The sequence below is a fragment of the Phoenix dactylifera genome, chromosome 16, assembly GCF_051530095.1.
Source record: "Phoenix dactylifera cultivar Ajwa chromosome 16, Ajwa_hap1_PhDact_Kaust_v1.1, whole genome shotgun sequence".
Taxonomy (NCBI): domain Eukaryota; kingdom Viridiplantae; phylum Streptophyta; class Magnoliopsida; order Arecales; family Arecaceae; genus Phoenix; species Phoenix dactylifera.
This window is the reverse complement of record NC_143205.1, coordinates 10,670,037-10,689,895: the sequence shown is the minus strand read 5'-3', so window position 1 is coordinate 10,689,895 and position 19,859 is coordinate 10,670,037. Positions and strand designations below refer to the sequence as shown.

At 37.0% G+C, this 19,859-nt stretch overlaps 1 protein-coding gene across 3 annotated transcripts in view; it reads right to left on the bottom strand.

Moving 5' to 3' along the window:
- EDA7 (embryo sac development arrest 7) overlaps positions 1 to 18,690 on the bottom strand; it is a 34,909-nt gene extending 16,219 nt beyond the window's left edge. Inside the window, exons 1-4 of one of the 3 annotated variants that reach the window (XM_008802575.6) lie at positions 18,395 to 18,690; positions 18,087 to 18,185; positions 8,630 to 8,721; positions 2,694 to 2,794 (exon numbers count right to left, since the gene is read on the bottom strand). In XM_008802575.6, the coding sequence (XP_008800797.4) occupies positions 2,694 to 2,794; positions 8,630 to 8,721; positions 18,087 to 18,185; positions 18,395 to 18,524 (422 nt within the window). In that variant the 5' untranslated portion in view covers positions 18,525 to 18,690. Of the gene's footprint in view, positions 1 to 2,693; positions 2,795 to 8,212; positions 8,430 to 8,629; positions 8,722 to 13,517; positions 13,681 to 18,086; positions 18,186 to 18,394 lie in introns of those variants that run through there. The other 2 variants (XM_089927995.1, XM_088712898.2) reach the window with 2 other exon arrangements.
- Positions 18,691 to 19,859: the final 1,169 nt, after the last annotated feature.

Below are 19,859 nucleotides of genomic sequence, written 5' to 3'. Positions count from 1 at the left end.
GCTTCCTCACCCCTATCTCATTTTCTCTCTTTTTTTATACATGCCAAAAAATACCTTGAAATTTGCAAAATCAAGAAAGATCATGCCAAAATTTTTGATTTTGGCTTGATTTTATGATATGTTGTAGATCTATGGATGATTTATACGAAGACAAAAAAATTTTTAATTTTCAAATTATAATTTTTAAAATATATTTCGAACTAAAAAATAGAAAAATAGAAAAATAACATAAAATTCAAATATAAAATCAGAAATGTATTTAGAGGCATGCAAGCTACTCTCCGGCTAAATTTGGTGTTCACTTATTTAAGTTTTGATACAATCATACGCATAGTGGCTTAAGCCTAAATTTGAAAAAAAATGAGAAATAAGTAGCCTTTGATATATGCCCACGGACTTAGAAAAATATATATAGCATCCATTATAGGGTTCTACATGAATCTGAAATCAAATTAATTTTTTAAAATATTTATATTTAAAAATTATTTTTAATTTCAAAAATAATTAGAAATATATAATTATTACCAAAAATTATGAAAAATTAGTAGTACGTAATACATATTTCAAAAGTATTTTCTAAAGTAGAAAACATATGTTTTTTTGAATTTATAAAATTTGAACATATTTTTAAATTTAAAAATTATTAAAAATATATAAGTGACAGATTTGGCGGTCATGCATCTGCTGGCCAGAAAAAAAATGGAAGACATAAGACCACTATTTATGAGCCAAAGCTACAGTCACAAGGTGGTCTCCGATTCACCGATGAATCTCAGTTCACATGCTACACAAAATAGGGACCAAAGAGCACGATCTAGTAGAGCCCACGAGGATACAATTGCATATAGGAGATGGGCTCCTCGAGATCATTTAGGAGAACACGATACAGCTGCAGATGATCTCGCACGTAGAGTAGGTAGCATCCATAGACTTATCAGGCTCTGAGTTGTATACCGGATCCTACTATCCATAGCCACAGGCAGCCTATGGCATACGGATATGGATATAGATATGATGTGCTTGAGGCATCATCTTCCAGTGGCTACTATCCTACGCAATCTAGAGCATCTTATGGGTCAGATTTTGCAGCCAATATATCCGAATGCGCCCCTCCACAATTGTATTATCAGACAGAAAACACCTCTTAGAGCCAAAGCTTCAACGAGAGATCCGAGAGTGCTTATAATCTAAAATATGTTCTTGATAGGATAAAAGTACAAAACTACAGAGCCGCTTGATTAAAAAGGTGGGCTGATGTGCCTTCTGACTATGTTAATAATACAAATATCTATAAGAGGCATCGTAGCCGAGGTTGGGTTTGGTAACGGACTCGTGTGGAATGCCACTCGACGAAATTTTAGATATCGGTATGTATGTTGTAATTTAAATATATATAATTGATTGTATTATTTTTTTATCTTCTACCTCACTAGTTGATTTTTCGGATATTTTATGTTGCTTCTTATAACATCCAAGATCTCACTAATCATTTTATATTTTGTATCACTTTAAAACAACAAGATGTATCATTTAAGTTATACCAGGATCATAAAAACATCAAAAAACACCAATTAACCAAACTTGAAAAACTTTAAAAAAAAATGGGCATGCCGATTCAGAACCGGCACACCCAAGCATACCATGTGTCAGTACGGTGTCGTCCGCTGACTAGTACGGATTCATATACCAGTTCGGCGGATCTTGGTTGTATGCCACCGCTCTATTAAAAATCTGTGGTTGTGCATAAAGTTCATGGATTTAAAGGGATTCCATCTAAACAAAAAGTTGTTGTATGACACTTTGGACTATCTAGTTGAGGATTTTCTATAGTAGAAGTAGCAAATTATTCAGATTATCTAGTTCCGGTTTCAATATATCTTTTTCTTTCCAATGAATACATAACAAATTTCAAGTATCTGCATAGCATAAACTAAAAAAATTTGTGAAATGCCAATTGATCCCTCAATGATAAGGTTTGTGATTCTAGCAGATAGGCATGAATTTGGAGTTTTGAACATGGAAAGTGAGCAATAATTGAGATCCTTGAAATAGTTAGCACAGTGGGAACTTTTGTAAGCCAGTTCAACTTAAAATCATGGCACTCTATGTTTAGCCTAAGACTCACGGGGTCTGCATATTTCACCAATGTCCATTTCTTAGCTAATACTCCAATGTAATAAAATAGCATTCAGATGTGAAGTATAATCAAACAAGGAAACATAAAATGAATGATCACTTCATCAATAACTGAACAAACATATATGAACAACTTTCTGACCAATTTGAAAGGTTTGAATCAATGAGAAGATACATTATACATGAAGCCTTCTAACAGTTCGTTTCTTGTACTCGCTAAAGAAATGCATACATCTCAAGATAGAAGACACAAAGCAACATATCCAAAATACAGCAATACTTATATTAATTCCAAGCAAATTACCATCTATACAGGACTGCAGGTATTGAACTACAATGTATATTATAGGTGCTAGGAATTATATATTTATGTGTGCATAGCTGAGAGACAGAAATGCATACAGACAAAAAAAAAGAGAGAAACAGAAAAGAATAAGTTTATTTAAAGAATGGCCATTATAAATTTCATGTAATTTAGTGATTTCTGCGGTTCTGCATCTAGCATAAATACATGTATGGTAATCTGGCATAGAAACACATGGAAAGCATAAACTAACCTTGGAATCCTTAAGCTGTAGTGACTTCCATATTTTGCATGGAGGCAAACAGAACGGTCAGCACACAAAAATGCAATCTTTGAATAATCATCATCTAGTACCTATTCAAGGGCAAGTTCATTTTCCATTCAGAAAATAATCATCTATAAAAGCCCTAGAAATCCAAAGACAAGTCCAATAAACAAAACCAGCCTAAAAGTTGGCATGAACAGAAACATAAAAAGAAAATAATAGAGAACCAGACTAGACTAGAAATATATACACAGGCACAGTGCATGTAATTATCCAAGAATAACTCTAGGGGACACTACAGAGTTCTCCCACTACTTCCACATCCCATGTGGCATGAGGTGAAATGGTGCAACTTATGGAGGTTGGTAGCTTCTTCAAGGTAGCTTTCTAAGTACCCCCACTAAACCAGTTCCACATTGGATCAGGAGATCTTTCAGCTGCTCTGTAGTCTTTTCCGTTAGGAAATGAATAGCAAAGGGTGTAATTTTTTTATTTGCTTATGCCACCAGAGAAGCAAGAAACCATTTAAAGAAAGCTAGTAACATATGCACAACTATTTCAAGAAAAGCCAGAATGAGAAGAATTTATTGGCATGTTACTAGGATGATTCTCGCAAGCAATCAGCCCAAGTTTAACCTCCATTTAGCTTTTCATAGCCAAATCGAATGAGTAACACTTCCTAGTTCCCACTTGATGTTATAGAAAAAAACATTTTTGCCCACTGTCATTTCATACTTCAGCTTATTTACAGTTGTTAAAAACAGTAAAAATAGAAACAGATAAAATATGTTCACCAGTAGTATTAATATTATAATGAAAAAATCAATGATATAAGAGAAATTCCAGAACTGCTTCAAAACAAATGCACTTTGGTAAATATTGAATAAAGGATCCTCCAACTACAAGTCAATTGCTGAGGAACCATCATAAACAAATAACAGAAAAATCTATTAAGGAACAATGAAATATACATGTTTTACTTATTGAATAGGAGAAAGCAACTGACACGAATATCATAGAGGTGGTCCGGATGTAATAAAGTTGAACCGAGATATTCCACTTCAAGTAGGGTGTCAATGGATGTAGCTTTTCGACATATTACAGATACATAACTTGATGTTGGAGTGTAAAATTGGTCTAGGCTCTCATTACTTGATATTAAACTGACTCAAGCTTTACACTAGATCAATGTTATCCTAAGTTCCTAACCCTCAAATCCCCCAACATCAAACACCCCCACCCCCTAACTCTCTCCACGAAAAAAGGTAAAAAATAAAAGGGGTTTGAGGCCCAATATTATGGTAAAGACAACAAATAAACTAGATAATTCATTTTTGAAATATGTCATCCATGTCTCCACCCAACCTTTTCATCAAAGATGGAAAAAATTGAATAGAACAAATGTTGTATATTGCAGTCTTAATATCTACTATATGTAATGTAAAAGGCTTTGCATCCAACCATGCATTGCCACATATGTCATCCGCTAATGTCCTCGTCATGCGCCTTGAGCAAGGTTCTAAATACTAGTTCCGAACCCCTGCCATTATTCCATGAGAACAATATAGTACCGATACTTATGCACTTAAACTGATAGCTTCAAAATAAAAATTATGTACAAACTAGTACAGTCAGTAAGGTACCATCGCCATCGATACGCACCAGTATGGCCAGTACGTACTAGTACATGAGATTTTGGCATCTTGGCACCCATACCAATGCCAATTTCGTCTCTTGCCTTTCGAATTCTTTCCCACCTTTTTCTTCTCCCTTCCTTTCTCTTCTTCTTCTTTCCTTTCAATTTTTCCTTTTCTTCATCTTTCCTTCCTTTCTTTCTTTCCTCTTTCTTTTTCCCCATGTAGGGGTTTCCAAGTCCCAACCCATGGGATGGGACGGCTGGGACGCCCTCCATCCCCCCGGAACTTAAAATCTTGAAAAGAACCACCCTACTTTGAAAAGCCCAATTATTGTAGTGCTCAAGGCAAAATGCAAATTTTCCAGTCGTACAATTTGCTAAATGCCTAGACTAACATGCCACTGTCACATAGACTATCAACATCACAATGAATTTTACTAGAGACAACAACAATATTCATGATGGACTTGAGCATCATTTGAGAGATGCAGGAGGAATGGTCCAACCCAAAGTAGCCAAAAGTGGGTGTGGGGCGAGTGCAAGGAACCATCAATAAGGGTTGGAAGCACCCAGGAGGATCCATACAAATTTATATATTTAAATTAATAAAAATTAATTATTGCAGTTCTAGTTATTATTGTTTTTATCCAAACATATCTTTAAATAGTAAGAATGATATTTCAATCTAAAATAAATAAATAAGCCGATATTGTACTACCATCACATCAGCCTCTTGCTTATTCTTATTTAATTAATAATATTTTAGTAACTCAAAACTATTAATCAAATTGAAATATTATTCAAGTCGTGTGTTATAATTTCATTAATTTTTTAAATTGGCGTCAAAAATGTGATACACATTAAATCACCTTCCCCACCACATCCCACACACTTGATCTAGGAGACAAAGCCCATTACCCTTCTCTCTCTCTCTCTCTCTCTCTCTCTCTCTCTCTCACATTTTAACTCCATTCCGCACTTCTATTAAAAAAAAAATCCTTCAACACCTACCCACTCCTGACCCCTCCCCACCACTCTCCTCTCTCTCGCACTCTCTTAAATAGGCATTTGGGAAATGTCACATAACAAAATCATTTAGCTTGCCCCTCCCCTTCCCACCTCTCTCTCTCTCTCTCAAGCCCCTCCTCTTCCCACCTTATTCAATCTCTCTCCATATGCATCCTTGATGCCGGACAACTCTTAGACCGACATTGCAAGTGATGCACCAAGGATATTCCGGGCGATCATGAGCCTACGATGCTCAAACCCTTGCTCCTTTGCCTAGCCATTTGGGGTTAGCGCATTTTAGCCAGCCCCTCTTGGAGTTACCCAATATTTACTCAAAAAGTCAAGGTCGAGTCAAATATTAGTTATGCTATCAATAGTTGGTAGTTAACAAGTTTTACTTGTCTGTTCATAAATGTGGAGTGTCTTTTAGAGTTTCTGGCAAAATTAGCCAAACCAGTACCAGAGGATATACCGACTAGCAACTAGTTCAACGCAGTACAAATTCATACCATGCCGTTCTAGGGCATACCAACACAGGAAGAGCCAAAGAGGCAAAAAAGGAGAGAGAGGGAGAGGGAGGGAAGAAGGAATGGTGAGGGATACCCTAACCCAAGCAAGTGCATGAGGGGGAGAGAGAGAGAGGAGGGAAGAAGGGGGAGGGCAAGGGAAACCCTAACCCGAGCGAGCGTGAGAGGGGTGAAGCAGCCGCAAAGCCTTGGGGGATGAGGGAGGGGTTGGAGGGAGTGCTACGATCTCAAGTGGCAAGGTGTGGGTCTCTCAAAATCTCGAGACAAGGAGGGACTGAGACGAATGGGGGTTAATTGAGCCGCAGGCAGGGATTGAGCCAGGCTAATTGAGCCGAAGGTCATTTTAATTGAACCGAGGGATTGGGTATGGCCTTTGTTCAGAACCAACAGGGGGAACTATCCCGGTTCAAGGTGGTATGGCCAACCTCTAGGTTTTATTAATTATTAGTTCATGAATGTGCCTCCTAAAGTTCGTGAAGGTAATTATTATTTGTTTGTTAGATTATTGTAATGCATTAATGAGAAGGATATGAAGAAAGAAACATAGTGAAGAATTAGATTGTTTATGTTATTCTATTTGAATTTAATAGTGGATTCCACATGTTATCTCCCCTCTACTACTTGTTTCTCCTCTATTTCAATTTCTTTCCTCTCTTTTTGCTTAACCTTCTAATACTTCTGGCATTAGTTGGTATCAGAGCATCAGTTCAATCTCATCCTTTCTTTTATTTTCTATTCAAGAGACAGCTCCATTATAAAGCTATGGTTCACATCGACGAGGAGCTGATGGATTCCTTTCACATTACAAAGAGTTATTTTGTCAACACTAAAACTGCTTGGCTAGATTAGAAGGTTAGATGAAAGTTTCAAAAAAGTAACCAATCAGATCAAATAACAAGCAAACAAATTTGGAGATTGCTCTAGACAACTTCAAGCCATGGTATCCCAACTCCTGATCACTAAAACTTCTGCAAATGAGCAACCATGATCCTCCAAAGTTGTTCATTCCCCATAGCCACGATCAACTTAAGGGAAAGGCATCAATTAAGGAGCCGAAAGAAACCATGAATTCACTTCCAAGGACTCACGGTGTGGTGACATCTCATCCCTCAATTCTCCTCCAAGAGATTTCAGAACACCTCCTCTAGTTCTTGAAGCTCATGCAATCAAAAGACATGATGCAAATGAACTCATCAACCCAAATGGGAAATAAGAGTTCGATTTAAGATGAGTGAACTTTAAGTTTCAAATTCCTATTTGATGATGGAACTTGAAGTTTTCAATGATAAAAGTCCATGCCTCAAAAACTTTATAGAGAGTGATTATCAAAGTCTTATGTTCAATTTAATTCAATCTGTTCTTCCAGAACCCATTTTCCATAAAAGCACCAACACCATTTGGTTTCCTTTTGCATCATCAACTTTCAGCAAAAATCAAATTATTTGTACAACAACACAAGACCAAGTTAGCTCACTTAGAAGGTGAGAAATTCCAAGCGTAAAACAATCAAATAACTCAAGGATGAGTTCCACACAATGGAAGCTTTCAATGCAGGAAAGATGGTCCAACCATATGGGATCAGCCCATTTTGGTTCGGCCCATCTTGAAGTGGCCCGTTATTTAGCCAAAAGTCAAAGTTTAGTCAAATATTAATTATGCTATTAATAGCTGGTGGTTATAAGCTTTGGTTATATGCTTATAAAGGTGGAATCTGTTTTCTAGAGTTTCTAAGCTTTACTAATTACGGTTCATGCAAATGTCTCCTAGAGTTTGTTAAAGTAATTATTGTTTGTTTTTTAAATATTGTGATATATTAATAAGGGTATGAAGAGTCATCTTATATCTATATATATATAGATACATAGCACAAAAATAAACAGATTGAAGAAATAGATTATTTGCATTATTCTATTTGCATTTCGTGGTGGATTTCACTTGTTAACTCCCTCCACCTACTTGCTTCTCTACCTTGATCTCTTTCCGCTCATTTGTTTGACCCCTATTGCTTCCAGCACCACTATGTTCCAAACAAGAAAACATAGCTACTGTCCAATTAAGATCTCTTTTACACAAAATGCGGCTCAACTATATCAAAAAATATATGCAGGTATTATCATGTGATATAATATAATGCAGTAGCTTCATAATAACAAAATACCAACATCTAAAAATATTTTATCTGCAATTACAAATAACTATTAACCCCATTCATCAAAGATTTCATCGACTAACAGGGACATTAAGACACCAGGTACTAGCCATTCACTAAATTCCTAGCAGTAAAATGTGTTAAACAAACAATAAAGGGATACTGTGGCAGTCTTCATGGCACTTACATGGTACATGCCATGCCATACTAGTGCACTGCATACACTGGCAATAAAAACATGCCATGCAGTAGCATGCATCTAGCATCATGCCAGCGCCAGCAACACACTAGCATGATATGTTGCTACCAGCACTTTCATCCTTGCATAGAGAAATAAGCACAATGAGTTTGCAACTTGAATAAGTAGCACGAACATGATCAAATGAGAAATCTGAATTTTGAGAATTTCAGCATAAAATGGAATTACAATTGTTTTTTTAATCAAAATAGAAAACTCAAGTCACAAAGAAATTTAAGTTCCAAGAACAACCACTAGATCTGCATGCGACAAATAGGCTTAAAATAGGGCATAGATTTTCCTGGAATGTACGAGAAACATATAGCCCGCTAGAAAAAAAAATAAACTAATTAAATAGTAAGTTACCTGAAAATTAATAATTTCTGAAACCAGATGCCTTTCAAACTTCAATGACAATTGTCTCAACTCGAACACTTTAATTTGTGGAGGATAAATACCTAATATCAAGATCAGATAAGCACACTACGCATGTTTTCATCCAAACAGCAATTAGCATGAAACCATCCAAATACTACTTCATAAATTTACACCAAGTGACATCATATACAATTAAATTCTATATAAGTAGGAAATCATTAAGGATATGCCAAAATGTGATAATCATGGTAGGGGTCAGAGTTTGATGATTCGGGATTTCAATGTCAAAATTTAGTCAACAATATAGACAGGCAAATCTGCAATAAAGGTCTTCTAGCAATTTCATTCCAACATCATACATTGCTGGATTTTTCTGGAAGACATGAATCATTGTGAAACTGACAGGGTTTAGAACAGATATTTCACTTTCAGACAGTATATTCCAGAATGAGATTCAAGTATATTGTGAGCTCTGTGATCAAGCAAACTAACCATTTAATAGCACACACACACACAGAGAGAGAGAGAGAGAAAGTAAAGCAGATTAGAGAAGCACAACAGGCAGGAGATGTACCTTCACCATTGACTCACATTATTAACAGAGTCATGGTTCAGAAACTTTGTTGCAAAATGAGAAAACTAACCCCAGTCAATTAGAAGTTTATGACATAGGACACTTAAAAGTGGCATGATTAATTAGAAGTTGCAAGAACTTCAACAGTCACATGTCAGTTCACTTGCAAGCTATGGCAAATAATAATAATAATAAACTGGAAACAAAAAAAGTAGCAAAGATAAAGAAATAGAAAGATAAAAACTGCCCCAAAAGCCTCCAGCTTTCCTCAGGATCATAGCACAAGACAGCCACTCCACACTTACACAATTTATCCATCATATTGATATCTCCTTTAGTAGAAACTGGTATTTGTCCCTAATTATGCCATCAAACAGCCCCAAGCCATCTCAATGCTTGGTGCGAACCAGGTCCATTCTCATTCAATAAAAGTTTTAATATCAACCATGCTTTTGTACTAATTTCAAAAATTTAAGAAAGAAAAAATAAAAAAAACTCTTGTACCAATAATTGGAAAGAAACATACATCGAATTAACGTCTGCTGTGCTAGTACCGACACAGTAGAAGAGATGGGGGGGAGAGAGAATGGGAGAGAGGAAAAGAGAGAGAAGGGGGAGGCCGAGGGAGGCCGACGAAGAACCAGAAGAAAGTCAGGGAGACGCCGCGCGAAGAAGGCGGAGCCCCTCCTCCGTCGGTCGGCCCCAGCCGGCCTCTCTCTTCCTTCCTCTCCCTCTCCCTCTCTTCCCCGCTTTCACTCTTCCGCTTTTTTCTTCTCCTTCTCCCCCTCCATCACCAGTCTCGGTTTCATTGCCGGAACCGTCCCGGTCCGCCGCCAATACAGCTCGAGACACCCCGAACTAAGCGATTCGGGACGGTTCCACCGACCATGCCTCGAACAATCAAGTAGCCACCTAGGTCAATGGCCATGTATTAACAGTGAAAATGCCTAATATCGTCTTCCAACAAATACAACCCACCCAGCAAATAACAAGAAAAATAGAGGAACCACCACATCTTAAAATATCATTATGGCTTGGTTTTATATTTAAAGGTACCTAGTTTGTGAAACAATAAGAAAAATTGCTATGTGGAAACTATAAGAAAGCTTGATCCTAAGCTCTGTACAAAAAAACAAAATGAAAAAACAAAACTATCTGCACTTGGCTTCTAGATTAGCTAAGGTAGGTGCCTTTCCTAAGGTACCGACTCCGCAATATTTTTAGACTATACCTGAACTAATCAACACTAGCCACTTACCTCAACGAAACAATGCTGTAAAAAGCCAATGATATTCTGTTTCCCCCCACTTTTCTTGTCTCGACAATTAGAGTACCTTGCCATAAGGTTTTTCACAGTTGGATTGATCGACTTGCTGCACATAGGAATAAGTAAATACCATTTCTGTTGTTTAGAACAATCCTTCCCTAAACGCTTAGAAAGGAGAACATCCTTAACACAAAAAATATGGTCCTTCATAACTTCCCAACTCGATTCCATAGGATCTACACATCAGGTCAAGAGACTAGCATGTGCCTAAAGATTACCACTTCATAAAACAAAAATATATTAAATATGCAATTTCTGCATCTCAATATGCTGAGGTCATCTCCACAAAAATGTAAGATTCTTCCTCTGAACAAGTCCAGAATTATGCATTGGCAACAGAGGCACTGCCATTACACCATAAATGCTTGTTGTGAGAGCATTGTGTTCCTCAACTATAAGAACTTGTAGGAGTCCACGTACAAGCCACAATCAGATTTTAACACAAAATTATCTGGATTACTACCTCAACAAATCACATAACAACTCCAATAGATGTGTAATACCTAGTTCCCTGCAATCTATCTCAGGAATAGGAGTCTGTACAAGGATCTACTGATCTCAAAATAAGCCATTATCGCATCCTTGCTAGATTTAACAAATTTCAGCTACAATCCTGTGATATATCACACATTCGACGTGATTTAGGACCCCATTAATATCCTTAATATTTTGCTTTCCAAGGCAAAACTGCTTCCTCTTAAATTCCCACTCACCAAAGAGCATTCATCTCTAAATTGACCTTAACCCTACAAATAACCTATATTACGGGCCCTTCAATTTAGCCTAAAGTACACACACCCAACACTTACAAACAGGCACTGGTATGACACTTGTACATGTCTCCTTAAAAACAAATCTTTAGATATCGAAAGGATCCAAACCTTACCACACTCGGCACACAATGTCCAGTCCACTTGGAGGCATGCTGCTTCAAATGATAGGCAACGTGTTAGTGCTCCTTGCTATCACTAATGTTGTCAACAAGGATGCATTTCAGCCTTGATTAAGCCTTCAATCTACAAATAAATTGCATCGGTGGATATAGGAGAGAAATTTCAAAGTCATGGATTTTGGGGTTGAGTCAAATTGACCAGGTTGGTTCAGGTCAGGCCATATGGTTTTTGATTAGATTTAAACCCAGTTAGCACACAGGTTGGGTCAGGACTGGTTGGTAGGAAATATAGTATGATCAAACCCAACCCAATTTTTCAAACATATCATTTTTCAGACAAAACCTGATGTACACTTTAAAAATCAGATTGGATCAGGCCTAATTATGTACAGACTGGATCAGGTCATGGGCTAACCATACCCTTTTGCACGCCTACAAAATATCAAATCTAGCCATTGATTACAGGCCTTTAGGGACCTGCAAAATCATAACCATCACCCCTAGATTTTGTCCATGAACTCTCAACACCAAACCAAACCACTACTTAAAGATTCCTGAAGCAAGAGTCAGAAACGAACTTCTTGCTCAAATTCCCTAACAGGAAAATGAAGTTTTTGGCAGTTTTCACACCTCTTTAGCTAAAAGGTCCTAACTTTCCCAGTAAAACATTTCCCAGCTCCTACTTTACCATTTAACTTGAACATGCGACCGCTGATTTTGCATCAACAAGATGATAAAACCTTTGTTTACATGATCCCTCATTATCGCAAAAAAGTTTCATTCCACCCTGATTTCATTTTTGTAGAATAAGAAGCCTTCATATCTTAATGCATGCACTTAATTTATTCAGAGCTATTAGAGCAGGATCCACTAAGGACTATTGAGTCAAACCAATAACATGTCTGCTGTTATCCGCCTGCAAACTGCTTTCTTTGCCAACACAAGATAAGGACCATCCCCTTCATTCTATTCTGACCCCGGCTGAGGCTGGCTTTCCGGGAAGCCAGTTCCCACAGTGCTCAAGGCTCTGCTGGCCCACCAGCAGTAGCAGGAATTCTCCCATTCCCTGGTAAAAGGTTGGCTGGATGTCTGCAAGGACGTCATGCAGCTGTCCTATTTGTGCATTGTTCCCTCAGCTAGGACTCAACCTTTGGTCATCTGATATGATAGGAAGGTAAGCCACTCTACAATTGGGCCATCATCTCTTACCATCTAGAACCATCAAAACTCCAATCCCCTCCACCAGATTTGACCTCAACAATTAACTCCGTGTCAATGCACAGCTAATACTCAAAATCAATTTGAGTATGGGACCTTGTTCACTAAACAACCAAAAGAATACATGGAAATTACATATTATTAAATATATTCAATTTTTCCCTAACCTAATGAGATGAGTAATCCAAGTAAAGTTCATTGCAACATGCATATATATATATATATATATATATATATATATATATATATATATATATATATATATATATATATACACACACATGCATATAAAAATATGCATAGATATATACATATATAAAAATGTGCATAGATATATACATATATAAAAATATAAATACTGGCATTTAACATGCTCAATGCATGTGGATAGCACATTCAAGTTAGATTTTTCTTAGTAGTTTTTTTTATTTGGAACTCCAACAAGTCTAGAATTTTCTTTTCTTGGAACTCTTTCATAATTATAACAACTAGGTAGCTTTTGTTTTGAAACCCTTTAACTACTAAATTGATCCTTGTCTTTCCTCATGTGCCGTCATGTGAGACCATTGAACTTAGTGCCGACCTCCATTCAATGCTTACTGGTACGGAACAACATGTCCCCACACCTACATACGTAGATTGATGAAGTTGACACACATCTGTAATACCCCTACTGCCCTACATATTAGTGCTTATTACATGATCAGTTACAGTATATATGAGCAAAGTGTATTGTAGCAAGTACTAATATATGTGAATGGAAACATCACGAGACGGATGCTTTTGTATGAGAATTGCATTAGTATCGAATTTAATGACTAATAAGATCCTAGGTCTAAGTAAAAAAAAAAGTTCAAGGACTAACTTGCCAATGCTAGAGTTGTGGCCACCTCATGCATCTTTTGACATCTGCCACCTCATGCATCTTTTGACATCTGCCAGCTCATGCTTATCAAAAATGCTAAGTATTAAACAACCATCTCATGCTTGTGCCACCTCTAATATATTTATTAATTGCCGCTTCATGCTAATTTTCATTAAGCTACCACCTCATGCTTATTACTGGTAAAGCAGTGCCTCATACCAGAAATTCAGCCACCTAGCTTCTCCTATACTGGAAACCTAGTTGCTAATATCCCATGGTGAGACACCAAAGGCTTACAAGCCATCTATAAATAGGAGGTTGCAGCACTCTTCCGCCATTTTTGCAAACCCTACAAGTTCAACCACCTATAAAGTAGACAACTATTGAAGGAAAGGAGAGAAAGTAAAGAAGAAGCGAATACCAAGCAATCCTCTAAGACGAAAGAAGGTGGTGCATGAAGTTTTAGAACAGGAATCAGTAAGTGTCCTGAAATAGCTGATGTTCCACTTTACAAGTTATTTACTTATGTCCACAGATTTAGAACCAAGATCGACGGAACCGTCCCAAACTGGATGATTCTTGCTGATCCGAGCCATACCGGTGGCTCACCGGTACAGTTCCAGCAACAAAAATGAGACCCATTGTTGGAGCCGGAGGAAAAGGAAAGAGAGAGCGAGCGGGGTAGGGAGAGCCGGAGGAGGGTGGCGGACGCCAGCGAAGAGTCGGTGGAGGCCGACGGAAGCCACAAGCGGTCGACGGAGGCTGCGCCAGGGGAGGTCGCGGCCGGTTCTCCTATTTTGAACAAAACAAAAGTTTGACCACGACTAAAAAATTTTGCAATTTTTAAGTAAAGTCGGCAAAACGCTAGCCGACTTCACTTAAAAATCGTAAAATTATAAAATTCCACGATTTAAGTGAAGTCGACAATAGATTTGCCGACTTCACTTAAAAATGCAATTTTTTTTCGCCGCGCGCGGAGAACAAAACAGAACCAGCCGCTGCCTCACCTGCCGCAGCCTTCGTCGGCCCTTCGCCAGCGTCCGCCGCCCTCCTCCGGCCCTTCTTCCCTCGCTCGCGCTCTTTCTCTCTTTTCTCTTTCCCAAACTCCCACAGTGTCGTGCCCTCTCTCAGTATAGGCACGGCATGGCCCATACCGAGTCGTCCCGCCAGAGAACCGGTATGGTACCCAATACCGGTTCCTCTTACCTTATTTAGAACTCTTATTCCTTCCATCTCTTGTTCAACATCGGCTTCACGATCTCACTCCTATTGGAGATTGAATCATCATAAAGACATTGAATTCAGCAATTGTTTTGTTATAAGAAAACTCAAAATTCAATTTTTATTATAAATGATCATAACTTGTATGATTTTCTAAAATCTCTTGTAAACATATACATAAATTAACTTCAGAAGCTTCATCCTTGTGTTTTGAATGATTTAGCAACATTTGCATTTACGACTCCAGCTAAGTTGCCTTATTCGAAACTTATATGGTGCAAGTATATTGTTGAACTATATGTTATTATTAGAACTTAGAAGTGCTTTAACAATTATGTAATAATGAAAAATCTCATATTCTAATCATTGAAATAAAAATTATGGTCAAACAGTGTACCATGGTCAAACAGTGTACCCTTAACCAGTGGATGTAATTGTTGGTTTCAACAAGGATTTTACATCCCAATGTGATGATGAGACATCCCACCATCCCAAGTGTCAGGACAGGACGGACAAGGACCAAGAAAGAATAGATAGGACATCCGGCGTCCTGAATGTCACGACATGTCACATACAATTCCACAAAAAAGTGGGATGGCCTCATCCCCATACGGTTGGAATCTTTTAGTTCAATGAATCCCTTACTGATGGGTATAATAGTAGGGTTCAATGAAACCCCTAACCACCTGGTATCGTAGTTGATCATTAGTGAACTCCATTTAGCAAGTATAATAATTGGAATCGACCAACGGGTACAAGAGTTGGTCTAAGTGAACCCTTAGCTAATGAATCAATGAGTCCATGACCAACAAGCATATATAGTTGGTCACTAACCAGTTGATATTGAAATAATAGTAATAAGTGTTCTAAAGCTTCCAGTGTATCCAAGTAATTTTCAAGTATATCTCATTGTATGTTTTGAGATAGAGGGAAGCTAATCTCAACCTTTTCTACCCTGTACCCACCCCACCCTCGAGGGTTGACTCCTAATGGAATCGAACCCCTACTCCCTTGCCTAAGTAAGGGGTCATACCATCCAAGCAAGCACTGAAGGTTGTGTACCCTACCATATTCAAGTATTTCTAGGTGTATTTTAGTCAAACAAGTGTTTCATGTTTTCAGCAATTTTGCACCAAAAGGCATGTATCTTGATGATACTATTTGTTTCAAAATCATTCAATATTTCAAAACAAAGTTATATTGGTAAATGATTTATTGATATCTCTTACAGAATATTATTATTAACTATTTGAGTTTTAAGAAGTATCGATCCTTATTGCTTTCCAAGTTCTATTGTCCTGATACTACACTGTTAGCTATGTTGAGTAATGTAGCTCACGCACCTATTTAGTGTATTTCAGAGCGAATAACTTGTTAACTTACCTGACTAGAAGTTTGAAGTATTTTGGTTCTGCATAACAGAGCCTACATTAGAAAAGATCTTAGTGTCAAATTCAGGGTGTATTCAAGATAAGGTGTTTTAGAATTGCCCATAATGAACTAGTTTGTGTATTGTAATGTACCTATCATGAAGGATGTAAAAAGCATTGGTTTGTGTATTACTAGACACTGGATGAAATTTTAGTTTGCTTCATTCAATAAAATAACCGCCTATATCATAATCAAATGACAACGTTTGATTGGAGAATAGTATGCTTCTATGATGATTAATTAAGTGATTTCGAGCCATTTTCGACTGTAATTGCAATCACTCTTGGGACTTGGCAGCGCTGGGTTCTAGTTTATGGCAGCGCTTTTATCATGTGTCAATACAAGGTACAACAAGCCCCATGCCATGCCAGTATTACACTGGATCAGTACTGTACATCCCATAGCACTTGGTATGATTTAGTAATAAAACATTATATTTATGGAAAACAAAATGACTTTGCATCCTTAGTTAACTTGACAATTTCTGATCACCAATATGCAGAAGGACTTATACATCTCTTAGAAACATTTATTGCATGCTTACCTTCAATTGGCTTAAAAACCCCACCAATCATTTTACCATTCCTTTTGTTGTTGGGGCCTAAATAAAACCTATTCAGGTGGGTTCTACTCTTCATTTTTTTTCTTTTCCTTTTCAATGGTCCCAATAGGTTCCATTGAAGATTACAAGTCTTTCAAGCTTCCTTAATGGTTTGGAGGACAAAATATGTTCCCCCCTGAATGTATATTTTAAATTATTCAGATAATGTTTTCCTCAAAATATTGTTTTCATAATTGGTTTCTTTCGATCATCTAGAATTCCACTTACTACAAATATTTTGGTTCTCCACTCCATACCAATGATTCGTACCTTCATGTAATCTTGTAACATCCTAGGCCCACCATCCCATGACAAAAATTCTCTTCTCAAGTCACCAAATGGTACTTTGTAAGTAGATAGTACGGTACGGGGTGTATCGTACTATACCAGTTCAGTACCAATACCAGTACATGTGACGTACCGAACTCCGTACCATATCGTACCGACACTATTATAGGGTTCAGTACCAAGACAGTAAACCTCGTTCTAAATCCACACCCTTAACAAAGTCCTAGATAACAAATACCATTGTTGTCATCTCTATCTTTATCTCATGATCCTCCGCTTAGACTTTATCATCTTGCGCTTTATGCAAGAAATTTAATTTTATTTTTTCCTTTCATTTCCCTAATACAACATAACTTTGAGCCTAAATCATTGTCTAAGCATATCTTCAAGTATGCTGTCTTTCAACTTTGTATTAAGAAAGACAAAAGAACACAAGATAAATAACAATTTATTCTTGACTAGTATCTTGCACCTGTACTGCTGCATGTGCTTATTTGTAAGGAAAACATTAGCTGGATATGAGTCCCATTGTCAGTAAACAAAAAATTGCATAATGGCTCAAACCTCAAAATCCATCACAATGCTGGGCTCTCAGCCTCTCTTTGCACATGCTTTAGCACACATGAGAGGAGCAGACAGCTAGACTCAACCCTTTTGCATTATACATTAGAAAATGTATGAGTTCAATTAACTTATTATTACACAACTTGTCCTATACACTTACAGAAAGATATCTTCCCAGTACTAAAAAAGAGGGGAAAGTGAGATGTTATGTTCGTTGTGCAATCACCCCCAATAATCAATGAAAGAAACACTTTCAGCAAAATCTTACCACATCATAGATTCCTTATTATTTTTGAGCCTCATAGACTGATTTGATCACTCAAGCAGAAAAATTTTTGACCATACAACGGAATTATTAATGTACTAGAAACCAATACATATTAGAACAAAGTTAAAAGGCTCTGTTAAGGCTTCGTTGTTTGACAGTCAAAAAGAAAAGGCAAGATATTTGGAACTTGTCATACCTGATGCAATGACATACTCTCCATCAGGAGTCACCTTAATTTTGGTAGTCGCAGTCTCGAACCTCAAATCCTGGATTATGTCCACCCTTTGAAGGTAATCTAGTTAATGACAAAAGAAGCAAATTATTTAATCAGTTACAACTCATGCACTAGGTCAAATTACATCAGTCATTGCCAAAAATCTCACAACAAAAGACATTAGGTAACCTATCAACAAGAAATTAAGCTCCAAAAAAAGGAAGTGCCAATCTGATATCAAGAACAAAAGACCGAATCCAACAAATAGAAGTGAAAAAAAGAAGGAGTACCTTTATCTTTACGAAGGGCTCTGAGCTTCTTGGGTGGGAGCCATGTGGGCAGAGAACGCTGGCCCGAGACCGAGTAAAGCTTGACGCCATTAATGGAGGTGGACTTGATGCTACCTCCTCGGGTCGCCATTAACGAGAACCCTAGATTTACGAGCTCTCTCTACTCTGCCGCAGGCGCGAGCTTCAGGGTTTGGGAGAACTGCGGCCGCGATGGAGCAAGAGAGGGTTTTGGAGAGGCCGGTAGCGGTGGACAGGATAGGGTTTACAAGGGATCGGAAGGCAAATGACTTCGCTCCGTCCCTTTTAGGCCCTTTTCTGGTACAGATACGGACCGGACCGGACCGGCATTAAAGTGGCTAAAGACCCCTATTCACCTACTCGATCTACGGTTCAACCGGTCGAACGTTGGCGTACGAATAAAAATTGGAAGGCAACCCACGAACCTGTTCCATCTTTCCTATTATTATATATTTTCTTTTCATATACACTCTTGTAAATATTTGAAATTATATATCTTTATAAATTTATTATTTAACTATATATATTCTTGTAAATAATTTGATCGCATGTCTATTCTTAATCTCACATGCCGCTCAACTGTTTCAGTTTGACTGGCATTTAATTAAAGATTTTCCTTATAAATACCACAACTTATGCATATACCCTTGCAAATTTTGCTATTTATATATATCTTTATAAATTATTTCTTTCCGCATGCCTATGTTTATTAAGTTAAGAATATTTCAATCATTTCAGCTGTAAATAACTTGTTTTTTAATGGTGTCAAATAGTATATTAACTATAAATTAGACATAAAAAAAATAATTTATAAGTGTATATATGAAAATAGCTAATTTGCAATGCAACTTTAGATATTTATAAGAATATGCAAGTAAAAAGGACATATTAATAAATAATAATAAAAAATATGGAAGTCTTATTTGAATAATCTTTCATTGAAACTACTTATTTCTCAAACCAACCACTCTTTAGCTTGCTCTACATACTATTTTGCAGGATTATAATTTATAAATACCTCTTAGTTTTGGTACAGATCATCGTATTCAAGATAATTAAAACCTAGAATTTGCAAATGAAAAAAAAAGTCATAATTATTGATTTATATTTAATTAGGAATTGTTAAATATGTAAAACATTGCAAATTAACAATTGTAATTGTTATAGTAACTACACCATTATAAGGTAGTTACATGCAAAGGTGAAAAATGTTATATAGGAATAGGAATGAATAATTAAAATTGAATATGTAGGCTCATTTATAGGAGTGGGCTTCGGGCGTCGACCCAACTTTATGAGTATTCGGACCAAGACCAATAAAAATCCTAATTCCAAATGAATACAATTTTTTGGAACAAAAATAAAAAGTTAATAAAGAAAAATCTTTTCTACATCTTGTAGGACTTGTAAAGTAAATGAAGCATGTTTGAATATTCCCACATGAACA